This window comes from Coturnix japonica, chromosome 1, assembly GCF_054131305.1.
Source record: "Coturnix japonica strain WE chromosome 1, WE-NBRP24, whole genome shotgun sequence".
Classification (NCBI taxonomy): domain Eukaryota; kingdom Metazoa; phylum Chordata; class Aves; order Galliformes; family Phasianidae; genus Coturnix; species Coturnix japonica.
Genome location: NC_140663.1, coordinates 111,768,699 through 111,788,414, shown reverse-complemented (window position 1 = coordinate 111,788,414; position 19,716 = coordinate 111,768,699). Strand labels below are relative to the sequence as shown.

At 38.5% G+C, this 19,716-nt stretch overlaps 1 protein-coding gene and 1 long non-coding RNA gene across 5 annotated transcripts; one reads left to right on the top strand and one right to left on the bottom strand.

Annotated features, from left to right (window-relative positions):
- Positions 1–253: 253 nt before the first annotated feature.
- On the bottom strand, positions 254–18,989 carry CLTRN (collectrin, amino acid transport regulator). Of its 3 annotated transcripts, XM_015886554.3 has the most exons (6): positions 18,835–18,988; positions 18,392–18,450; positions 14,256–14,341; positions 8,301–8,417; positions 5,651–5,845; positions 254–1,477 (listed from the first exon to the last, which is right to left on the bottom strand). In XM_015886554.3, exons 1-6 carry the CDS (start codon positions 18,899–18,901, stop codon positions 1,321–1,323), a joined length of 681 nt encoding a protein of 226 aa, XP_015742040.1. In that variant the 5' UTR covers positions 18,902–18,988; the 3' UTR covers positions 254–1,320. The 3 variants fall into 3 exon arrangements, with proteins under 3 accessions (XP_015742040.1, XP_085387818.1, XP_085387820.1); XM_085531692.1 differs by lacking the exon at positions 18,392–18,450 and having other exon boundaries at positions 18,835–18,970; XM_085531694.1 differs by lacking the exons at positions 5,651–5,845; positions 8,301–8,417 and having other exon boundaries at positions 18,835–18,989.
- LOC107325560 (uncharacterized) lies at positions 6,767–17,301 on the top strand. Of its 2 annotated transcripts, XR_014940553.1 has the most exons (4): positions 6,767–6,961; positions 10,986–11,090; positions 12,573–12,751; positions 16,777–17,044. It is a non-coding gene; the product is annotated as an uncharacterized LOC107325560 (long non-coding RNA). The 2 variants fall into 2 exon arrangements; XR_001559712.3 differs by lacking the exon at positions 6,767–6,961 and having other exon boundaries at positions 10,652–11,090; positions 16,777–17,301.
- Positions 18,990–19,716: the final 727 nt, after the last annotated feature.

Here is a 19,716-nt window from a genome sequence, read left to right as displayed (position 1 = left end):
GGACTGAGGAAGCAATAATGAGACTGTACTCTGTATCTTCCCTCCAAATGATCTTAAACAATGGCAAGCTTAACCTTTGATGTGCCTGTAAGAAATATGTCTCTGTGTTGCTGAATGCTATTTGAAGCAATGAAATGTTATCATCAGTAACTGAGAAGCAAGCAGCTCACACTCCAGAATATGGAGAAGTCACATTCCTTGTCCAGAGAGGCCCAGCACTAGGACATGGAAGGAGACCAAATGAGGCAAATGGTTGTTGGGACACAGTTTTATTTGATATTTTGCCCTCCTCCCCCCACCCTCACCCAGCTCTGCACTCCACTTGCTCAGTTTCCCTGCCCCACCCTGCTGTTTCCCCTTTTCCCTCCCACTTCTGCTCATCCCATTCCCAACAGACAGAGCCAAGCCAAATGGGTAGCCAAAGATGCCTGATACAGCCAAAATGCTAAAGAACTCGTACCTGAGGGCATGAAAACCTCCTTAACTTTCAGGATACTGGAGGGTCCTTTACAAAGAGCTTTTATCCTGATTTAACCTGTTCCTATGGGTGAAGGATCCAAATGTACAGAATAACCATAATAAGCAAATGAGTTTACTAACATTGTCTCCAAACATGACAGAGAAAATGTGATAGCTAATGGTCAGAACCTACCCCCAGTGGTGTGGGTAGCCATTTGGTGACCACAAATGTCCTATTCTACTTCAACATATTTATATCCTCTGTCTGCAATTACCCACACATGAAACTCTCCATTACTCAGGCTCAGTTCTTCTTTTAACCTGCTTTTACAGGGGCTATGAGAGCTTTTATTCCCCCAAATAAACTAAAAGCCTCATGCACTGATCACTATTCCAACCAAAAGCATACAGTGTATTAGCAAACAGAAGTCAGCTTACAGAGAAAACTTTTCTATATGGCTTAAAAGAAAGCCCAGACAGAATTGACAATGATAAATGATCTCCCCTGTGACAGTCAAGAATAATGCAGCCTCACGTTTATATCAAGGAAAAACAACAATAGACATTTAAATAATCATTTAAATTTCAATGCCTGACACAAGGCAGGTTTCAGCTCTGTTCTGTCACACATCTTTCTGAAATCTTAAATGGCTGTAATGTGAGGTCCTCTTTTGCTTTGCTCACGAACAAAAGCACTGTAATGGAAGCTCCAGTGTATGTGTTATCAGTAAAAGGTTCTCTCAAGGGAAATTAAGTGAAAGGACATTTTTCTTGTCTTCATGTTTGACATTCAGGAGTAGAGACGAGATAAGGTAGGCACAGGAGTCTTTCAAAAGAGCACCAGATAGCAATGGCAGCATTTCATAAGGATGTGAACCGTTCATCATCTGCTGCAAAGACTCCATTAACGTGGCCTGCTTTTAAATCCAGTGTTTCGCAAGGAATCCCATTTTCTATTGTTATTGTCACTTCGCCTTTCTCTTCTAAATTTTCTCTCTCTGTTGACTCTTTATTCTTCCTAAAAACAAGGAAGAGAAAATTGTCTTATTCTATTGACCTGCAGCACTCCACCAAGATTTCACAGACAGAAAACTGCACACTTAGTCTGAAGTTCACTGTAGGTTATGTATTTGAAAGGCATAATCTGTTGTAGAAGCTCCCCAGAATTATTTGCTCTTATACTGACTTTAGCTGCATTAGCTCACGACCACCTACAAGTGCAAAAGCAGGCAGCCACGTTCAAAGCCTCTTTGCTGTTGTAAACACACCAGTGAAGGCAGGAGGCTTTTCCTTCCTGGGGAAGGAAACTCGGGTTTAAGTGGTCTGAGATCAGGATTGGGAATCAGAAAACCTGGAGTAAAAATGTTGTAAACATGTTATACATGTCACTTTGGCTCCTTGTCCTGTAAAATGACAGAAGGGTAAAGTTGGTGTAGGATAAAAAAATGGAAAAAAACCTCTCAATCTGGTTTTGCTTGAAGTCAGAAAGGACTGCCCTACACATCTAGTCTGTCATGTATGTCAGAGATTTCACCTAATTGATTTAGATAAATTAAGACTTACTTTTTAGGAACAGATCAGCTTTTGACTGAAGCCTCCAAGGATGGAGATCTGGACACACTCAGACTCCCTGATGATCCTCTCCAGAAGTCAGGCACTCTTAGCACTGTAAATCTGCACTTCTAGTTCTAACTTCATTAATAGCTACCTTCCAACTCAGTATCTTATTATACTTCTGTTTTCTAGACTAAACAATTGCATGGCTTTCATTTTTCTGTGCCACAGTTCTCACAACACCATATTAAAATAATAAATAAAATAACCTAAAATGAAAACCACAAGAAGACATTATACAGAAACATCAGTCAACATGTCACAGCGTTCCTTTAATTCCAGATTTATTCTAACCTTGAGATCTCCTAGTTCATAGTGGAAAAATGTTCTGTACTTTACAACCTGCAGCATCAGCGGTTTCAGAGGATAAGAAACTCAAAGGTCAGCTCTACTCCTTCTTCCTATCCCACAACATATACTGTAACAATCTGACTCAGGACAATAATAACAACCTGACTCAGTATAATTGTTAATAACAGTGATATTAAGAATAATAAAATTTTATTGGCCTTTGGGAAATTCTTTGCATAACAATCCTGCTAAAAATAAATGGCGGGGGCAGTGGCAACCTCTGGCTGCCCCTTCTGCTCTTGCAGTGATGAAAGGAGGGTTCTTTAACAGAAAAAGCATGGACAAAAAACAAAGACAGTACTAAGGTGTGGAATCAACAGAAAAGAGAGGAGTAGATGTGCAGAACTTGTTGCTGTAGTGATTCAGAGAAGCTAAGAATTGTTGAGTTCAAGGGGAGACTCAACAAGTCAAGGGAAGTGAAAACATTATGGGTTATTCAAGGTGTGTATATCGAATCGAACTCAGGAGGGCCTTCAACTGCAGAATAGGTGCTTGGACAGTAATAGAGGGAAGCCCTGCTAAAAATGGGAAGTAGGGGAAGGGGGTATGCCTCAATCTAAGCCAGCATAGCCAGTAAGGAGAATAGAAACAGAAATGAATGGAATGGAATGGAATGGAATGGAATGGAATAGAATAGAATAGAATAGAATAGAATAGAATAGAATAGAATAGAATAGAATAGAATAGAATAGAATAGAATAGAATAGAATAGAATAGAATAGAATAGGTTTGAAGGACCCTACAAAGATTGCTACATTCAACTGCCTGACCACTTTAAGACTTACTCAAAAAACAGTCCTGCCCTGCGTATGTGCCAGATCTATTAGTAGGGAGGGAGGTGTCATATCGCTGTTGTTAACGGAGAACAAACATGAAATTATATCTGATCTAGCTTTCTGTAAAGTCAATAGCTATAATAACATGGAGCTCAGCTAATGACTTCAGGCTGCAAGCAGCTGGGGCCTGGATTTTCACATGTTGGCAGTGATGCAGAGTGAAAACCTAATTAAGAAAATCTTCCAGTTCAAGAAATGATGCACAGGTCTAACTCATTACTGATATTCTATTAGAGGTCTATCATATGCTTCCTTGCTACCTGAGTACAAGCAGGCTGCAGCACACCATTTGTGCTTATTTCAGTTGAGGTATTTAACTGGTATTTTAAAGACCAGTAAAGACAAAATTCCAGATTTATCACAAATCAACACTGTCCTTGAGACAAGATTTCCAGTACAGCTTACTAGGCATCACAGCTGTCAGCTCCAATCAGGTTTCCAGGAAAACTCATTACCAATGTGCTGAAGGCTTTTCACAACTTGTCACATACTTTGGTACCTGAACAAGAGGTGAGAACTTCTGAAATTCTCCTCTCTTCTTTCAAAAAGCCAAATAGTTCAGACCATCCCTTTTACCTCCCCAGTCTTTCCAAGAGTAGAAGGAACAAATACATACTTGTTTTACCCCCTCTCTCCCTCAGCTCTGCTGTCAGATGCCATTAATTTGAAAGGAGTGTTAGAAATCAACCGTGGATGACCCTGCCCTGAGGAAAGATTGCATAAAGACACAGTAGGGAGACAGAGAGGGGAGTGAAAGGAGTGTAACAGAACTGTTCAAGCTCAGTTGAGCTACTTTGAAAACAGAAAGGGAAAATGATGTCTTTTAGCCTGATATAAATCACAAAGGATTATTTTAGTTAAAAATCGTGGCTAATTAACATAATTTATTTATATGACATTCATGTTAGATGTTCAAAACCCCCCTGTGAGCTGGACGCTGCACAGATTCATATAACCATGGTACTACACAGGCACACAGAAGGCAGGTATGGGCTCCAGAAAGAAACATTATCCTCCAGTTTTACAGACAAGTTTGCCTAGATTCAGGGGATAACTCAGCCCATGTCACATGGAAGACTGCAACAGGACTTAAAATATACATGGATCTCAAGTACCTGTCCAGTCTCTCTCTGCAACAGCAAATGGGGTTCACAAATTCATGGAGCTCTTCCAAATGCAAATATAACTGAAAGGACTCAGACTGTATCTCTCTCTCTCTGAGCACTACTTATCCCTCACAATAAGTGCTGTTCTTCTGAGATCTCTTAATGTTGTTTTTTAGGATGATAACAAGGCAGAAAGGAAAAAAATCTCAGCAACATGTTGTTTTTCACATATAACTCCATTGCCCTGATATATCTGGGGATATAGTTCACAGTACATTTAATAATTTCCGTACCATCTAGTTGTTAAAGAAACAAAACAACAACAAAAAACCTTCTTTTTTCCAGTTCCTCTCCCATTCCACTATGATTCAGTTGCTGAAGTCACAGTGCTGCATTTATCTCATCTTCATGGTAGCTGAAGACATGGTAGATCACTATTCACTCTGAAGAGAAGTAGCTCAGGTACTACTCACTCCCAAGGCAGGATCTCACTTAGGGAGAAATTTCCATTCCTTATTCTCAGATCTGAGCCAATGGAGATGAAGGGATAAAAATATCACCTAATGGCCTGTTTCAACCTGCTCACAGCAGGCTGGACCCACATTCACAAAAGGAATGAATGACTTTCTCTGTTTTGCAAGTGCTGCCACAAGGCAGAAACTGAGAGGGAAAAAAATGAGTATCTCTTTCGTACCCTACAGCCAAACAGCAAACACCTGGGCTCACAGTGTGATTTGGTAACGCACCTGTGAATGTTCCTTAGGTTCATCAGTGTGACAATCAGGATGCGAGTAGTAGCTGAAATGATGCTCCATTTCACAGGGTATGCTTTCTTCAGCCATACCTTAATCATTATTGTGTCTTCTACTTAGGCTTCTCAAACTACAGCAGAATTATTTTAGCCATGCCAGGTTTTGACACTACAACCTTGGAAAGGGTGCAGTCACTGACAGCCTGCTCTCCCTTGGTAGCTATTTGGCTAGTCCGTGAGAGGAGATTCACCTACAGCAGTCTAAACACTGAGAAATATGACAGCAAAACTCTTTGAAAAGCTATTGTCTCTAATTAGATAGATGTTAGGATCAGGCTTTTATCCTCCTTGTTTTCTCAGTATACTCCAGCATTACTTAGGCATCTAGTTCACAGCTAATAAAACATAAACCTTACCCTCAGCAAAGAGCACAAGGGCTCTTAACTATGGATGGAGCAGGGATACACCAGGGTTAAATCTGAGGTAGATTTGCCAGTGTGCAGTTAAACCAAAAGAAAAGCTAAGCTGCTTACTTCTTGCGTTGCTGAATCCCTGAAACAATGAGGAAAACAATTCCAGCCACAATGAGAGAAAGAACAACACCAAATACAATAAGCCAGACAGGTGTGGAGGGCTCAACAGGTGGTGATAAAGTTGTGGATATCTTCAGGAACTGCAATGTTTTGTCACTCAGAAGGAAGGCACTGTTGATTCTGTTCCGGTTCATCCTTCATAGAAACACAGAAAACATCACAACACTTTAAAATGATATTTTATAAATAAAAAAGATGGAAGAAAAAAATACTTTCATGTATATGCTGCAAGTCTGGTGGGGTTGAATTTGATCTAACACAATGTTGGCAAAATGCACAGACCTTCACTTCAGCATAGATCTTGTCTGTAATCTATAGACAAGTGTCTAATAGACGAGGGGCTTGAGAACGCGTGCTTACAGTGTGTTGAACATCAGAGTGGCATATGTATTTATCTGAAAAACTGGAAAACGCTGATGAGATGTGAAGTAAAGTAAACTAGTGGTTTCTGGTTTGGACTACATGCTGAAGACAATAATCTGTAATGGTGGTTGTGACATCTTGTTCACACATCATTCCACAATTGCACGGCACTGGTAGATCCACCATGCAGTGCTCAAAGGATTTTATCACTGCAACTTAGTTCCTCAAACTGAACTGTACTGAATGTTATGGGCATGTACATCTGCTCTTGCTGCTGGAGATTTTCTTAGATTCATGAGGCACTGATTATGCTTTAGTCCAGAAGAATCCATCCCTGTTGCCAAAACGTCTTTCTCTATAGGATGTACCTAAGTAGATTTTGCTCATTTTTTTTCCATCATGAACAACTGTAAATTTGAGAAATACAGTTTTTCAAATGAATGGTACAACTTATACCCTTGAATGGGTATCTTCAGTATCTTCAGCCACATTCAATACTTTGGAACATTTGCAGTAACTTCCAGATCTGAATCTAACCAGCCTTGAAAGGCTTTAGCAAAATCTTTCATTAGCTTTTGCAAAATGCCTCAAAGCCTTGATAAAATATATTACACATCTTGGTCTTGAGAGATTTTGGTTGCAGTTATAAAACTCAACCTCCTTCTTGTATACAATTCAATTAATTTACTGCAGAGTAAGTATTTCCTAAGAAATATTCCCTGTAAGATATATGGGAAACAAAATTAAGACTCTTGCAAATTCCCTTCTTGGAAATCATAATGTTGACTAACATTCCTGTTGAATACCAGTAAGTTCTTATCCTTAACAGAAAGCTAGCACTCCTGGAGAGGACTGAAAGCCATGGCATATTATAAGGCTCATTATAAGGTAAGCTGCCTGTGATTTAAAGAGATTTTCATCCTTATTAATATAAATGATTCATTGTGAGCAGCCGAAGTAAGCATTATTAACCCTCATCTAAGGGCCAGAGTTACAGAATTATGCGCCGGAACACATTCGGGTAACTACAGGTGCAGATGTGTTTGTATATTCATAAATATCTTGTGTATATTTATGCAAGATCTTGGGACTCGTATAGAGCTCTAAGAATGTTGTTTTCTTTGTTCTTTGTTTCTGAAAGAAACTCATAAACCAACATCCTGGTCCGTGGGTAGCATTCTTACATGATACTGTAGTATAAAGAATTAGAATAATCATTTAGTATGGAAACCTGCCATCAGAAGCAACAGAATAAAAAATGTAGCTTTATGGATTATTTTTTTTCTTCTTTCTAAGTCAGACAGGAATTACTATTATTTTTTAAATAGCATATTCTTCTTTATGGGATGAAAGACAACAGTTAAAAAAACATGCTATAATAGCATCCAATTTCCCCAGCTAAAAGGGCACATAAAAGACTTAAATAAATCTGCTTATGCTTCTGAATGATTCAAAGAATAACAGAAATGCAAAAAAAAAAACCAAAAAAAAAAACCAAACAAAAAAACCACCTGCATTCCAACACTTAGAGAGCTTCGGTGAATAAATAATCTGCTTCCTCCACTAATGCTATGAAGCTATTGTTTGGTGTCGCTGTAGGAAACAGTTTAATCTACTCATAAGCTTAAAAGTTAATCTTCCCAATAGAAGGCATAGTCATTCATCAGGAATTAGGTATTACACCTCTATCGAGGTAACATGAATTTTCGAGACAAAGTACAGAATATCTAAAAACAAAGAGGTCTGTTTTCTACTCAGCGCTCAAGAAAGATACATGAGTTATGCTGCTTGTGGGAGTCATCCCCATAAGCCCCTTTTGTAGCTTTGACAGACCATCAGAGTCAGATTACTGCTTTTTTTTCCTCCTCTTCAGCTCTACACTCTTGTTCTTATTGGGTAGAGAAAGCAATATTGAGTAGAAAGTGAACTGATTTGTATCACATGGTATTTTGTACAAGTAGTGCTCAGCTACTATAGCGACTGGCACTCCAAACAGTGCTGGTATGACAGCAATGTGAGTATAAGACTATTTAAGCCAAGCTGGGATGCAGCCAGTTCTTTTCATGAATAGTTCAAGTGCCCTTCTCATGGAAGGCACAAAAGCTCATTGGTGTTTTAACTACTTAGATTAGATTGGTCCCTAAAGAGGCAGAGAGCTCATTTGTGACCAGAGAAGAATCATCCTCAGTCAGCAGGGAAGGAGAGGCTGCAGGATTAGCAACTGTACCTGATGGCTGCCTCTACCTCACTTCCCGGAACAGTTGTCGTGTTTTTGGAGGAATCAGTGACCACAAACCAAAATGACACCCGATCCGTCACATTGCAGAGCAGCACGTTGGAAATTCTGCAGGTGGTTGAAACAGAAATGATTGAAATATTTAGTAGTTTTCTAAAGTGGGGAAGAAGATAACCATCCATGCTCAAGAAAGAAACATCATCCATGGCATTTCTCATTCCTCAGTACAGCTGAAAAAAATTAAGCTTATTGAGACCAAATGTGAGTCTTCAAATGATTTCTGAATCTACTACAAACTTGCCTGGTCTTGGACATACATTTAGTGTAATGAAATGAAAAATAATAATAATAGTAATTAATCTATTTTAAACAAATCTTATCTTAATCATCTGGGCTGTGAGAAAGGCCATATTTACCCACTGGGCAAATGCATTAATAAAATAAGATATTTTGGGGGCTACTAAGAAGCTAGACATGGTTGATGTTCCATACAATTTTCAAGTGAGTGCAGTCCTCCTATAGGGAATGCTTTTATGGAGGAGGAAAGGAAACCTGCAGGGAGGGAAGAACAAAGAAGTTGACGTTATTCTCTCTGACATCCTTCTGCACTGTCAGGCACAGAGTGGAGTCAACAGGCTAAATATAAACATCATACTGGCACTGGCCTGTGCCCTCTGGTTTGTGCTATGACATATTTATCTCATATGTTTCAAGAGAAGATGACTTGGTTTTATGTGAAGTTAACAGCAAAAGGCCACAGGCATGAAGCTTCTCATGGCACACTATATAAAAAGAGAGCGGAATATCTTTAAAATGTGTTTCTTTGGAGTCTTGTGAACTTGAAATCTACCACTAATACTAGTGAAAAATGGAAATATAATTAGAAATATCTCACAGAATGACATCATCATAAGTATGTAGACTAAAGAATTGAATACTAGTACAGGTGTAATATAAATAAATAGTGACTAATTACAGATGGTGTCCTCGTATTCTTCTGTCTATTCCAATTTTACTCACACAACTAACAAACCAGCCAAATAGGTGTGATATACAGCAGCTGCTGTAAAGACACTATTTACTACAGCATGGCAAGGAAAATAATATGCATCATGGAAAGATATCTGAAGTGTTACAAATTGAAAGACTGAGAGCTAGAGTGATAACAGTGGAAAAATAGTAAAACTCATTCTATATCATTAGAAATAACCCAAAGACTTTGGCTCAGGATTCAGATTTACTGGCCATATCCAAGTAGTGAGCAGATATTCCAATAGCCCATGACTCAGGATGAAGACCATTTTTGCTTTCGGGGAGCAGCCCAAACTTTGTTTACCTTTGCCTACCATCTGCCTGGCCACAAGCACAGTAAAGTTGCCCTGTCTTGTATCTTCTAATTAACCACAGGGATGTTTGTAATGCCCATTACCATCACGGGTTTCAAGGTTTGATTTATCCATCACCAAAATGCAAGTTTTAACTTTTCCAGCTTCTGAGCCTTCCCAGGGTGACAAATTCCCTACTGAAAGCAGCGACCTGCCACAGAGCTCTGTTGTGTAGTGCCATCTGCTGGCTAATTATAAACTTAATTAAATGACTGCCTGAAGAGCAGAAAGCTCAAAGTAGGAAAGAATGTAAGGCAGAAAATGTTACCCATAAATGCAACAACAACAAACAAAACAACAACAACAAGATGACGATAGCAGTTAAAGCAGGACAGGCATTGGCTTGTTCACAATGGTTCACTCTTGATATTTTGTGAAAATACTTTGCCTATTGCTACAAGCTTCTTTTTGAGTGGTGGTTCAGGTATCAGAGAGTTTGGGAAGGGAAACCTTTCACTTACAGCAAACGTATACATTCCACAGAGACATGCAGTAAAATGGAAGGCAATGATTTTGCAGAGCTGAAATATCCACTTTTACCTCTCTGGAACATCAATTTTGCAAATACAGATAATTTTCCTGAATAAAAGAGGAAAGCCATCCTCTGGGATTTTAAAAGATGTTCACATCAGTTTTCTGGCAACAGTCAGAAGATAAAAGTAGATTTATTCCTGTCAAAATAAAAGCAAAGCACAAAACTTACAGGAGGGGGAAAAAGAGTCTACTTTTAGCTGGTGGCTGACAAACTCTTGCTGACTTCACAGAATATCTAAAATTGTATCTGCAGAGGAAGTTTTCCATCAGGAGAATTTATAACAGTAGGATCTAAATCTTCACACTGCCGCAGCTCTTAAACCTGGAATTCCTGTGATGTACTCAAAAACTGATCCAAGTAGAAAATAGGTGTGTGCATTCCTCTATGTGTTTTCAAAAAGTGGGGAGTGAACAGAGCTCATTCTCCCAACAGGAAGATGCATTTGGTCTCTAAGGAGTGGCAGAACATGCTGTAATTCTCTACAGCCTCATAGACTCAAAGGGACTCTTAAGAATGAGGTCATCCCTACAGCACTCAGGCTTTCAGTATGACATAGAGCAGGCAGTCATCACTGGGACAGTGTGTCTGTCTCCAGAAGGAGCAGAATTGGGCAGCACGGCTCACACTATGATACAGAAATTTTGCCTCATTTCTGCTCCCTGTTGTGCCTAAAATCTTGCAGGATTATCAGCATCTAAAACCCAACTTCACTGCCACTTTTCATCAGCAGAATCTGAATGCTGTAAATCTTTCCAGGCTCCAAAAAGAATAACACTGTTCACAAGAAGTTCAAAGAGGATTGCACAAATACCAAAATGGACTAGTCCAACAAGCACCAATGGGACCATTCCTTTGCAGCAGGTATGCTTTTTTTTTTCCCCTATGCTATATGAACATAAGTTTGATTCAAAGCTTGTTGAAGTGTTAGAAAACTGCGCCTTTACACTGTTTAGGTTTGAAAATCTTGACTTTTTAATGCACTTTGCAAATTAAGTGTATTTATAAGCATACGTACAGACATTTGTTTATTTCCTTAGCTGATTATAGATTTTTGCCACAGGGATTTTAGGATAGGTGTAGTACCAAAATGACAGGATCCCGGTCCTGGTATTCCCAGCCCAAAATCGATCTCTTTTCCTATATGCAAGTGAACACCAGTGAGGAGAGGGCAGGAAACCTTGAAGAATCCTTGGCTTGAAACAGCATCATTGATCCTTATGGAGATACAGAAGATAAGAATTGCTGCCGGAGACTCAAAGGGCAATGGGTATATATGGCAGCCATTAGCTGATAGAGAAGCACTGGCCCTGAGACCCCAGTGAATACCTCTGGCTCTCCAGAAAATGCCAAGCATCTTCCCACCTAGTGCTGAACATCTGTTCTCTCAAATGTGCCTTTGTTTTCTTTCTTGTTGGGACTCGCAGCCATGAGCTCAACGTGACACAACAGCTCTATCACTAGAACTTTATATTGTTGTTCTAAGTGGTCAGAATATTTTTAAAGTACCAAAAATATCCATCTTAGGAGGACAGATAATGCTGATGAACTCTGGTCACTCCATGATGAAAATGGCAGCTTTCCTACATACAAACTGGGGGAATATAACACAAAAACAAATCCTTTCACTTAAACGTGAGTGATCACATTCTTTCTACTCTAAAGATTAACGAGTCTCAAACCCAAAATAGATGCATATTATTTCAAATGAGTCACAGATTAGAAAAAGAAGAGTTAAGAACAGGCTGTAGACGATCATCTTTTAACACTGATAGATCAAAGGTTGGCTTAGGTAGTTCCTGAATGTATGTTCTGAGAGTGAATCAAAAGGTCATATAGAGAACATGAAATAAAGGATTTGTATTTCTCAACTGCAAATCAAACTTTTATTTTATCTGCATTAATAATTACTGAGTAATTCAATGGACTGAGTCTTTTTCCTGTTTCAAATAACCTTGACAATTTATCAAACCTTTCAAACATTAAACACAGTTCCATGATTTATTAAAGTTAAGTTTAGAAATTAACTTTAGAAAAACTGAGATACAGCGTGCATGATACTTTTACATCTTATGAAGAAAAACTGCTGGTATTTACCTGTAAAAATGCCTGTAGCATAAACACTAAATTAAAAACTCCACCTAACCAGCAATTTAGCAGAAAAACTGTTTAGTGACCAAAGGTATAAGATTTCACTTGGTCTATGGCATAGCAAGACTCTTTGGGATCAAGGTTGAGTAGAGTCTGGAATTTACCTGCCTTGTGACCATCTGAGGTACTTGCCTTTTATCTAAGTTCTCCTTGTCTACGTTCCCACTCCTGCTCCTCTCTTCACCATCCTGCCAGCTCCTGCCACTATCCTCACCAGTTATGTGAGAGTGCTGCTCCAGTATGCTCTGCAAGCTGCTATTCCCTCCTGGATGAAGAGTGCCCCCACACTGCCATTCCCATTGCAAAAGGACTGGATATTGAAAAACTTAGCAGCAGGATGGTATTGATGCATGCAAGCCTACCTCCAAACCAAAGTAAGACTGCCATTTTGTACTTGTCCATAGGAAAATTTGTCTTGGGAGGAGTTAAGCGAGCACAAATGCTGTGACTCCCCAGAACACATAAAGAAAACATCCATTAAAATTTTAACTCCCATCATACTGGCTTGACTTTTTCCCATTCCTACACCAAACTTCCTAAAATTAGTTGAGTTTGCAGACAGCTGCAGCACTTGAAAAGGGTGAAGTCACTGTTATGTAACATAGGATTTGCCATGTAAAAGCATCATGGCTTTGAAGGAAGAGGAACAGCAGAATAATAATCTTAGAAAGAGGACCTGGGACTAAAACGGATATACAGAAGAAAACTTCTATGGATCAGAGATGAATGAAAACTCTCGTGAAAACCTGGAAAAAAAACAAACAACAAAAGCAACCCTGCATAGTAACCTTTAATTAGCTGCTATCTTGTACTCATTTTTGAAGGTGTGCGGTGGAAACATACTTGACTATTTTTGTTAATCTTGGTGTAATGGCTCCTTGCTCAAATGAGACACCTTCCAAGGAATACAAGTAAATCAGCAAGGAACCAAACACTTCTGTGACATGGAACGGGGAGAGCACTTTCTATTTAAGAGAAAATGCAGCAGCCACAATAATCATCATATGACTAAAGATAACTAATGTCTTTGCAAATATGCAATATGCTTCATCTGATGCATTGCTGGCCTGAAGCAGTTTTTTCAGAGAGTAAATTGAAAACCTTATCCTCATTAGCCTACCAGAGCCATAAATCTTTCCTTTTAGATTGAAAAACGGTGAAAAAATAATAAGCCTCTAGGAATACACTCATGAGGTTTCTTGTTTAAGAAGGGAAGAACATACTGAAGAAACAGCCTGCTAAATGGTCTGCTGATCTGGCATCTAATTTCATAAGTTGCAAAGATCAGAAGCTTGAGAAGAATATTCAGTGCCTTAGGGTAGGTTTAATCCCCAAACCAATTAATGGCTGATCTATGTCTGAACTGCAACATATGAAACGTTCTGACGTTAGGTAACTCAGCCACTGTAATATCAGAGATGGATATCCCTTAACAGAACTCAGCACCAGTGCAGCTATCCATTTTCCAGCTCTCTGGGTCAGCTCATCCTCAGCACACAGCTGAAGCTGAACACCACGTAAATGTGCACCAAAGCTGCTTTATTCAAGGATCTGTAACACACTGTTCAGCCTTGCTGATGGACCCCTGATCCTCCTCTCAGTGTGGTAACCAGAAGTTATTGTGTCTTTTGGCCAGATTCTGATAGAGTAAATTAGCACAGCCCCACTGAAAGCAGCAGAGGGGAAGGTGGTCCAAAGACTGACGCTGCTTCAGATACAGAGTGCAAAATTTAACGTATAACCGAGTGTTGAAGAAATACACTGGCACATTCAGCTTTTAGAAGCTGTAAATAATGATTTCTATACATCAGTACAGCAGAGGATGGTCTGCTACATGCAGCATTAATAACTATAATGCAAATCAGAGTAGGTACTTACTGAGTTGTGCTCTTGCTGGAGTATCTTCTCATTGCAAAAGCCATCATTGCTTTGAACAGGTACTCTTCATTTGCATCCCAGGCATACTGTAAAGGAAGATGGAAAATCATCAGTTTTAGCTCCAGTGCTGGAAGGACAGAGGAGGAAAGGAGACACTGAACTTGAAGTGCCATATAGATCAAGAAAATTAATAGATCATTGACTGTGCTATGAAAATAAATTCCTACCCAGTATTTGGTGTGCAGAAGCAACTTTTCCAAATGTTTGTTGTAAAGTGCAATGCAAAATGAAAAGAACTTTTCCAAGAACTGAACGAATTGAATGTGGCCAAACTGAAGATGTAAAGCTTCTTACATCAAAGACCAGGCTTTTCACCAGAATTCCCCCAACATAACTGCACCCGTGGCTTTGCTTCTTTAGCTGAATGAGCCACACTGAAGAAGGTTTAAATCTACTCTCAAAGACCTTTTAGTTCTGCCAGTTAATAAAAAAGATAATGTTGTAGGCAGGCTCTGGGAGATAGATGTCAGAACACAAGGAAAAAAAAAAAGAGAGATGATGGTCTTATTTTTGCATGCTGTTCTTATAATATGAAGATAGAATCAACTATGAATTACAACATCAAATCTGAGCCAAAAGAAAGCAAATAGCATCCTTTCTCCTTCAATAACAAGTAAACTACAGGCTTCCAAAACGTTTCTGTGTTGTCTTGCTGAAAAATCATGCTGCTATCATTTCATATTTCTGAGAAACCTTCACTAGTTTCCCCTGGGCTTTCATTCCCATATTCAATTCTAATGACCAGCAAAAAATGCACGTATTACATTTTTATAACAAGAGCCATGACCATGACACACTGATTGAATTTCCCCTTTTCAGCAGATTACAAAGATTAATAGTTCCTTGGAATGATATTAGTGGAGGTTCGATGCAGTTTTCTTCAGTCAATCAGAACAAAAACCTAATCTTTAACTTTTAGCATTAAAAAAATCTGCACTGTAATCATCCAAACCAGAAACCCAACAGTGTGGATACTTAACCCTGTTGACAACCCGGGACTACTTTTTCATACTTCATAACATACTCAAAAGAAAGACTAACCAAACACAATTGAAAATATCAAATCTTAATTCTGCTTTTTAAATTCTGATTTTGCATGTATGGAACTGCTGTAGAAAGAAGGAGGGACCTAACTTCCAGACACCAAGACATGTTTTGCTTTGGTATTCTGGAGACTGGGAACCTGAATAGGGAAGGAGGAGCAAAACATCATGCCGATCATATTTATCATACCAAAACAGATAAAGAGGGGTGAAATAGGTAGAGATATGATCAGACAGGGACCACAGAGCTGAGCATAAGGCACCTAAACTAGCATTAAAAACCATAGGCAGTTCTGGGAATCACGGTTCTGACTCACCACTCCTGCCTTGCGAAGGAAGAGAGGTAATTACTCTATGATGTGTGCCAGTCTAGGAGCTTAAACTGAAAGCAAAAGAGGGACAGTTTGAATAAAAATATTTAAAAGCTTGTATTTTGATCCCATGTCACTAAAGAAAACATGACAGTAATGTCAGCAATAGCGTTAAAAGAAAAAGAGACAATGCTGTAGAGGAAGAAATATAGGTATGAGCCATAAAACTATTTATCATGGTTTTAAATGCATGTGTATTTAAATAGATGGATGGTGAACAATGATGAAACACACTCCCTTTCATGTTTACATGGACACAAATACAATATAAGACTATCAAGTACGTGTACTTGGTATGTTTATGTTTATGGCACTACATGTATATATGAGAGAAATGCATCACACATCACATATGCTCACTGTGGTTGTCTTTGGCCCTTTTGAATTAACTGTCTACTGTTAATACAACCAGTGACTAGCAGTCTCTGTAGAAGCTAATAGTAAATTTAATACCATCCTTGGAGAGACACAGTCCCGTAAATCAACTTCCTTTTGTTTAAGTTTGCTCCCACTGCATAGCATGTAATGTCTCTGCCGTGTACATCCATTACTACTAAGTAACACGAAAACAGCTAGAAACTTACTGTATCTTAGTTGATATTTTCATTCCACTGTGCTGAGAACAATATTAATACACCAAAAATGGCATTCCATGCCTAAAAGTACAGTCCACATTGTGCACAAATGAAAAAAAAAAGTGTTTGTCCGTGTTTGCATCACACAAAGTGCATGCTATGCATTAAATCACTTAGAAAACTATACTAATCTATTTCCTATGCTCCTGAACCAGAGTTATCCTGCCAGTCCTATAGTGAAATGCTCATGTTATCAGGGTCTTCTGCTTTTATATAGGTTGAAGTGACTCGTAAATGAACAAAACAGAAATAAACAGCAAAGCATCACACCAAGATATTCCAAGCTGGTTCTCTCCCATTGTGACACTATGACAGATTTACCTACCCTATTATTTGCTAAAAATCAAAATCAAAGTTTAACAAATTCTTAAACCAAAATGAATTTCAGTTTGATAACATTTTCAGTTTTCAGTTTCAGGTGTCGGCAAAGAAGACTGCGATGGCTCTGAAAAGGAACCATTAGCTGTGAAGTTAATAAATTCTTCTTTATCCGTGGATAATTTTGTATGGCATGTTGTTCTAAAACTTTGTTTAAGTTCGAGGTTGTCTCATTTTCAGGCCTAACGTACATTTTGTTAAATGGAATAAATGACTATCTATCTACCAAAACCCAACAAAAGGCTTCACAGTTATTGCTTTGTTGTTGTTGTTGTTGTAATATAAAGTATCTTTGAGATTAATGATTTGTATCAGTCCCTTCTTGTGATGAAAAACAGAAAATCTGTAAATCATCAAACAAATCTTTTTTTTACTATAGTTGGAGAACTAAAAAATACACTAAAGTAGCACAGTTGGGAACAAACGTTTTTATTATTTTCTAAGGTTCTGAACCAAGATTAAAAAAAAATATTAGTAGTTCTTATAAGAAGTTTCGTTAATGATTTTGCCATATTTTCAGCCACGGGATGACACTATTTTAATAAATTTTTAAACAACGTAGGCTTGCACAATTTTTTTAATTAAAATCTCTTGCCCAAGAGGATTGACTTCAATATCAATTTCCATAGACAAATACTTTAGTAGGTATCTTGATTATTTCTTCTAAATTTATCTGGTTTATAAAGTTCCCGGTGGAATTAGGTCCCTGATAATGTTAGTTTATATTATCTAATATTTCAAGGTATTTTTAGAATGGCTTCTGAGGTCAGAAGGTGATTCTCATACATCCAGTCTCTTCTAACACCTAATCTATGGCATTTTATTTTCCAGGGTAACTAACAATCAAACACTAGACTTCCAATGCAGGTGACTGTCCAAGATATTTCATACTAAATTTTATGCAGAGCCCTGTAGCACGCTGCAGATCTGCAGCAAGCATTCAGTACTGCAAATGAAGTACCGCGCTCTTCTGTATCTCATAGCACTTCAGGACAGGAAGGACCATTTGGCCACCTGATTTCCAAAACTTCTGTGTATTACAGCCCCCTATTATTCATCCCAGCACTTCTACATGAAATTGAAAGGACTCGAATCAAGAGAAAGCATTCAGTCCTCATGAGACTAACCTGTGCACCACAGGCAGGGAAGAAAGGGCACTACCTGAAACTTACATTAGTGGGGAATTGATCAGATATGCTTGAATGATCTCTACAGATCAGGCTTATCTGAGAGCCGGACATAAAATCCCATTTCATAAAGACCTAAAAATCTTTTCTAGCTTATCTTCTCAGCCATGCTTGACTTTACAACGAGCAGTCTCAAGCAGAAGTGGTTTTCCCAAAATACAGAATTAGATTTATGTGGTGTCCCTCATGCACAAAGTGCAGCATCATCTCCACTGTTTTTCCGGGAGGGGATAAATAAAGGACTTTTTAAAATAAAAGACTTTAAATAAAAGACAAGCTTTACGCTTCAGTACAAATGTCTTTTTAAGGAGCGGGCTGGTCAAATGTAATGACTTGAGAAGCCATTACAATTAATACTTCAGAACAAATTGCTTGTGCTGACTTCAGAAAATGTACAGTGTGTATTCGTTCTATTTTGACAGATATTTAGTTAGGAACAATATGTGAAGATACTTTACTTACTGCATTATCTCCCAAAGCTGTTTTGATACTAAGCCGTACTTTGAAAGCATTCTGTGCATCTGACACAAAGAGAAAAAAGGTAAAAACGCATTGATATTCAGACAAGATACGATTTTAAATCATTTACTTCTCTAATTTACTAACCGCAGCTTCTAAAGCTGCCCTAGCAGATTAACTGGTTAGGAGAACCAGAAGCTAATAGCATGAAACATGCAGCACCCCTACAAATTTTCAGTCAGGTTTACCATGACCTCGTTAGAATAGGAAATAATAACATCGGCACCTCATTTGCAAACTCAGAAAAGTGACGGCTCAGAGTTTCCATATTCAAACTGGAGGCAACCAGTTAGAAGGAAAACATAAGAAGCTGACCGTTATGCAGGGATACACCCAGAGCTAAATTTCCCTCAGGAGCAGTGTGAATCAGCAGCTCCACAACTTACCTGGCTTGCAGAGCTCAGCAGAAGCAACAGAAACTATAGAGAAAGCAAGCAGCAGAACTCCTAACATCCTTTCAGTATGGAAAAGTTGAGGCTAAAAGAAGTAAGTCTCCAGTGCAAAGCACTCTTAAACTTTCTGTGACCCAGGATTAAAGCATCAGCAGCACAAGTAAGCAACCAAGCAAAAGGTTTAATAATTAACCCCCTTTATTTTAGATAAACGGGCACTAGAAACAAATGTCTTCTTTTCATCACTTACTACCTTTCTCTGTAGTAAAAATAAAATACAATGAAATAAAATAATTTAAAAAAATAAAATATATATTTTAAAAGGCTGTAATAAGTTTTTAATTCTCCTTCTCCCTTTTTGGAATAATGCAAAGCATTACACAGTGATAAGTTCCTGTTTTCTCCCCAGGCACACGCACCTACATGTCTGAGCCATCCAACACGAGACCAGCCTGTAGCTCTGGTAGCCAGATAGCACACGCTACTCACAGCACATGTGGTTCATTTGCCCCCACACTGTAACAAAAAAATCAGCTTCTGAGACATCACTTTGTACTGAAATCAGTTATAAATAAAGAGAATTGCTTTCTTCCTGTTGGAGGATTGTGACAGTAACAACTGGAATGTGAGAACTCACAACGGAAAGACTACGTAGGGAAGCAGGTATGCATAGTTCATAAAGACATATTCTAGTTCTGCTTACATGATATGCTGTGTATACGTACACTCACATATGTATGGCAATATATTAATGATATATATTACACTTTTAACCAAACCTTTTCAAAGACAAATGAGTATGTACAAAGGAGAAAGAATTCAGCAACTGAAATAACTAAAACTCACTGAAACTCAGAAATACTTGAACAGCCTTTG

Bases quoted from the DNA above. Each gene is read 5' to 3' on its own strand.
- CLTRN (XM_015886554.3), bottom strand. From the start codon at position 18,901: ATGTTAGGAGTTCTGCTGCTTGCTTTCTCTATAGTTTCTGTTGCTTCT. The intron at 14,342-18,391 runs GTAAGTAAAGTA...CTTCCTTTACAG, and splicing joins CAGCTTTGGGAGATAATGCA to TATGCCTGGGATGCAAATGA. The intron at 5,846-8,300 runs GTACAGTTGCTA...GTTTCTATGAAG, and splicing joins GAGGTAGAGGCAGCCATCAG to GATGAACCGGAACAGAATCA.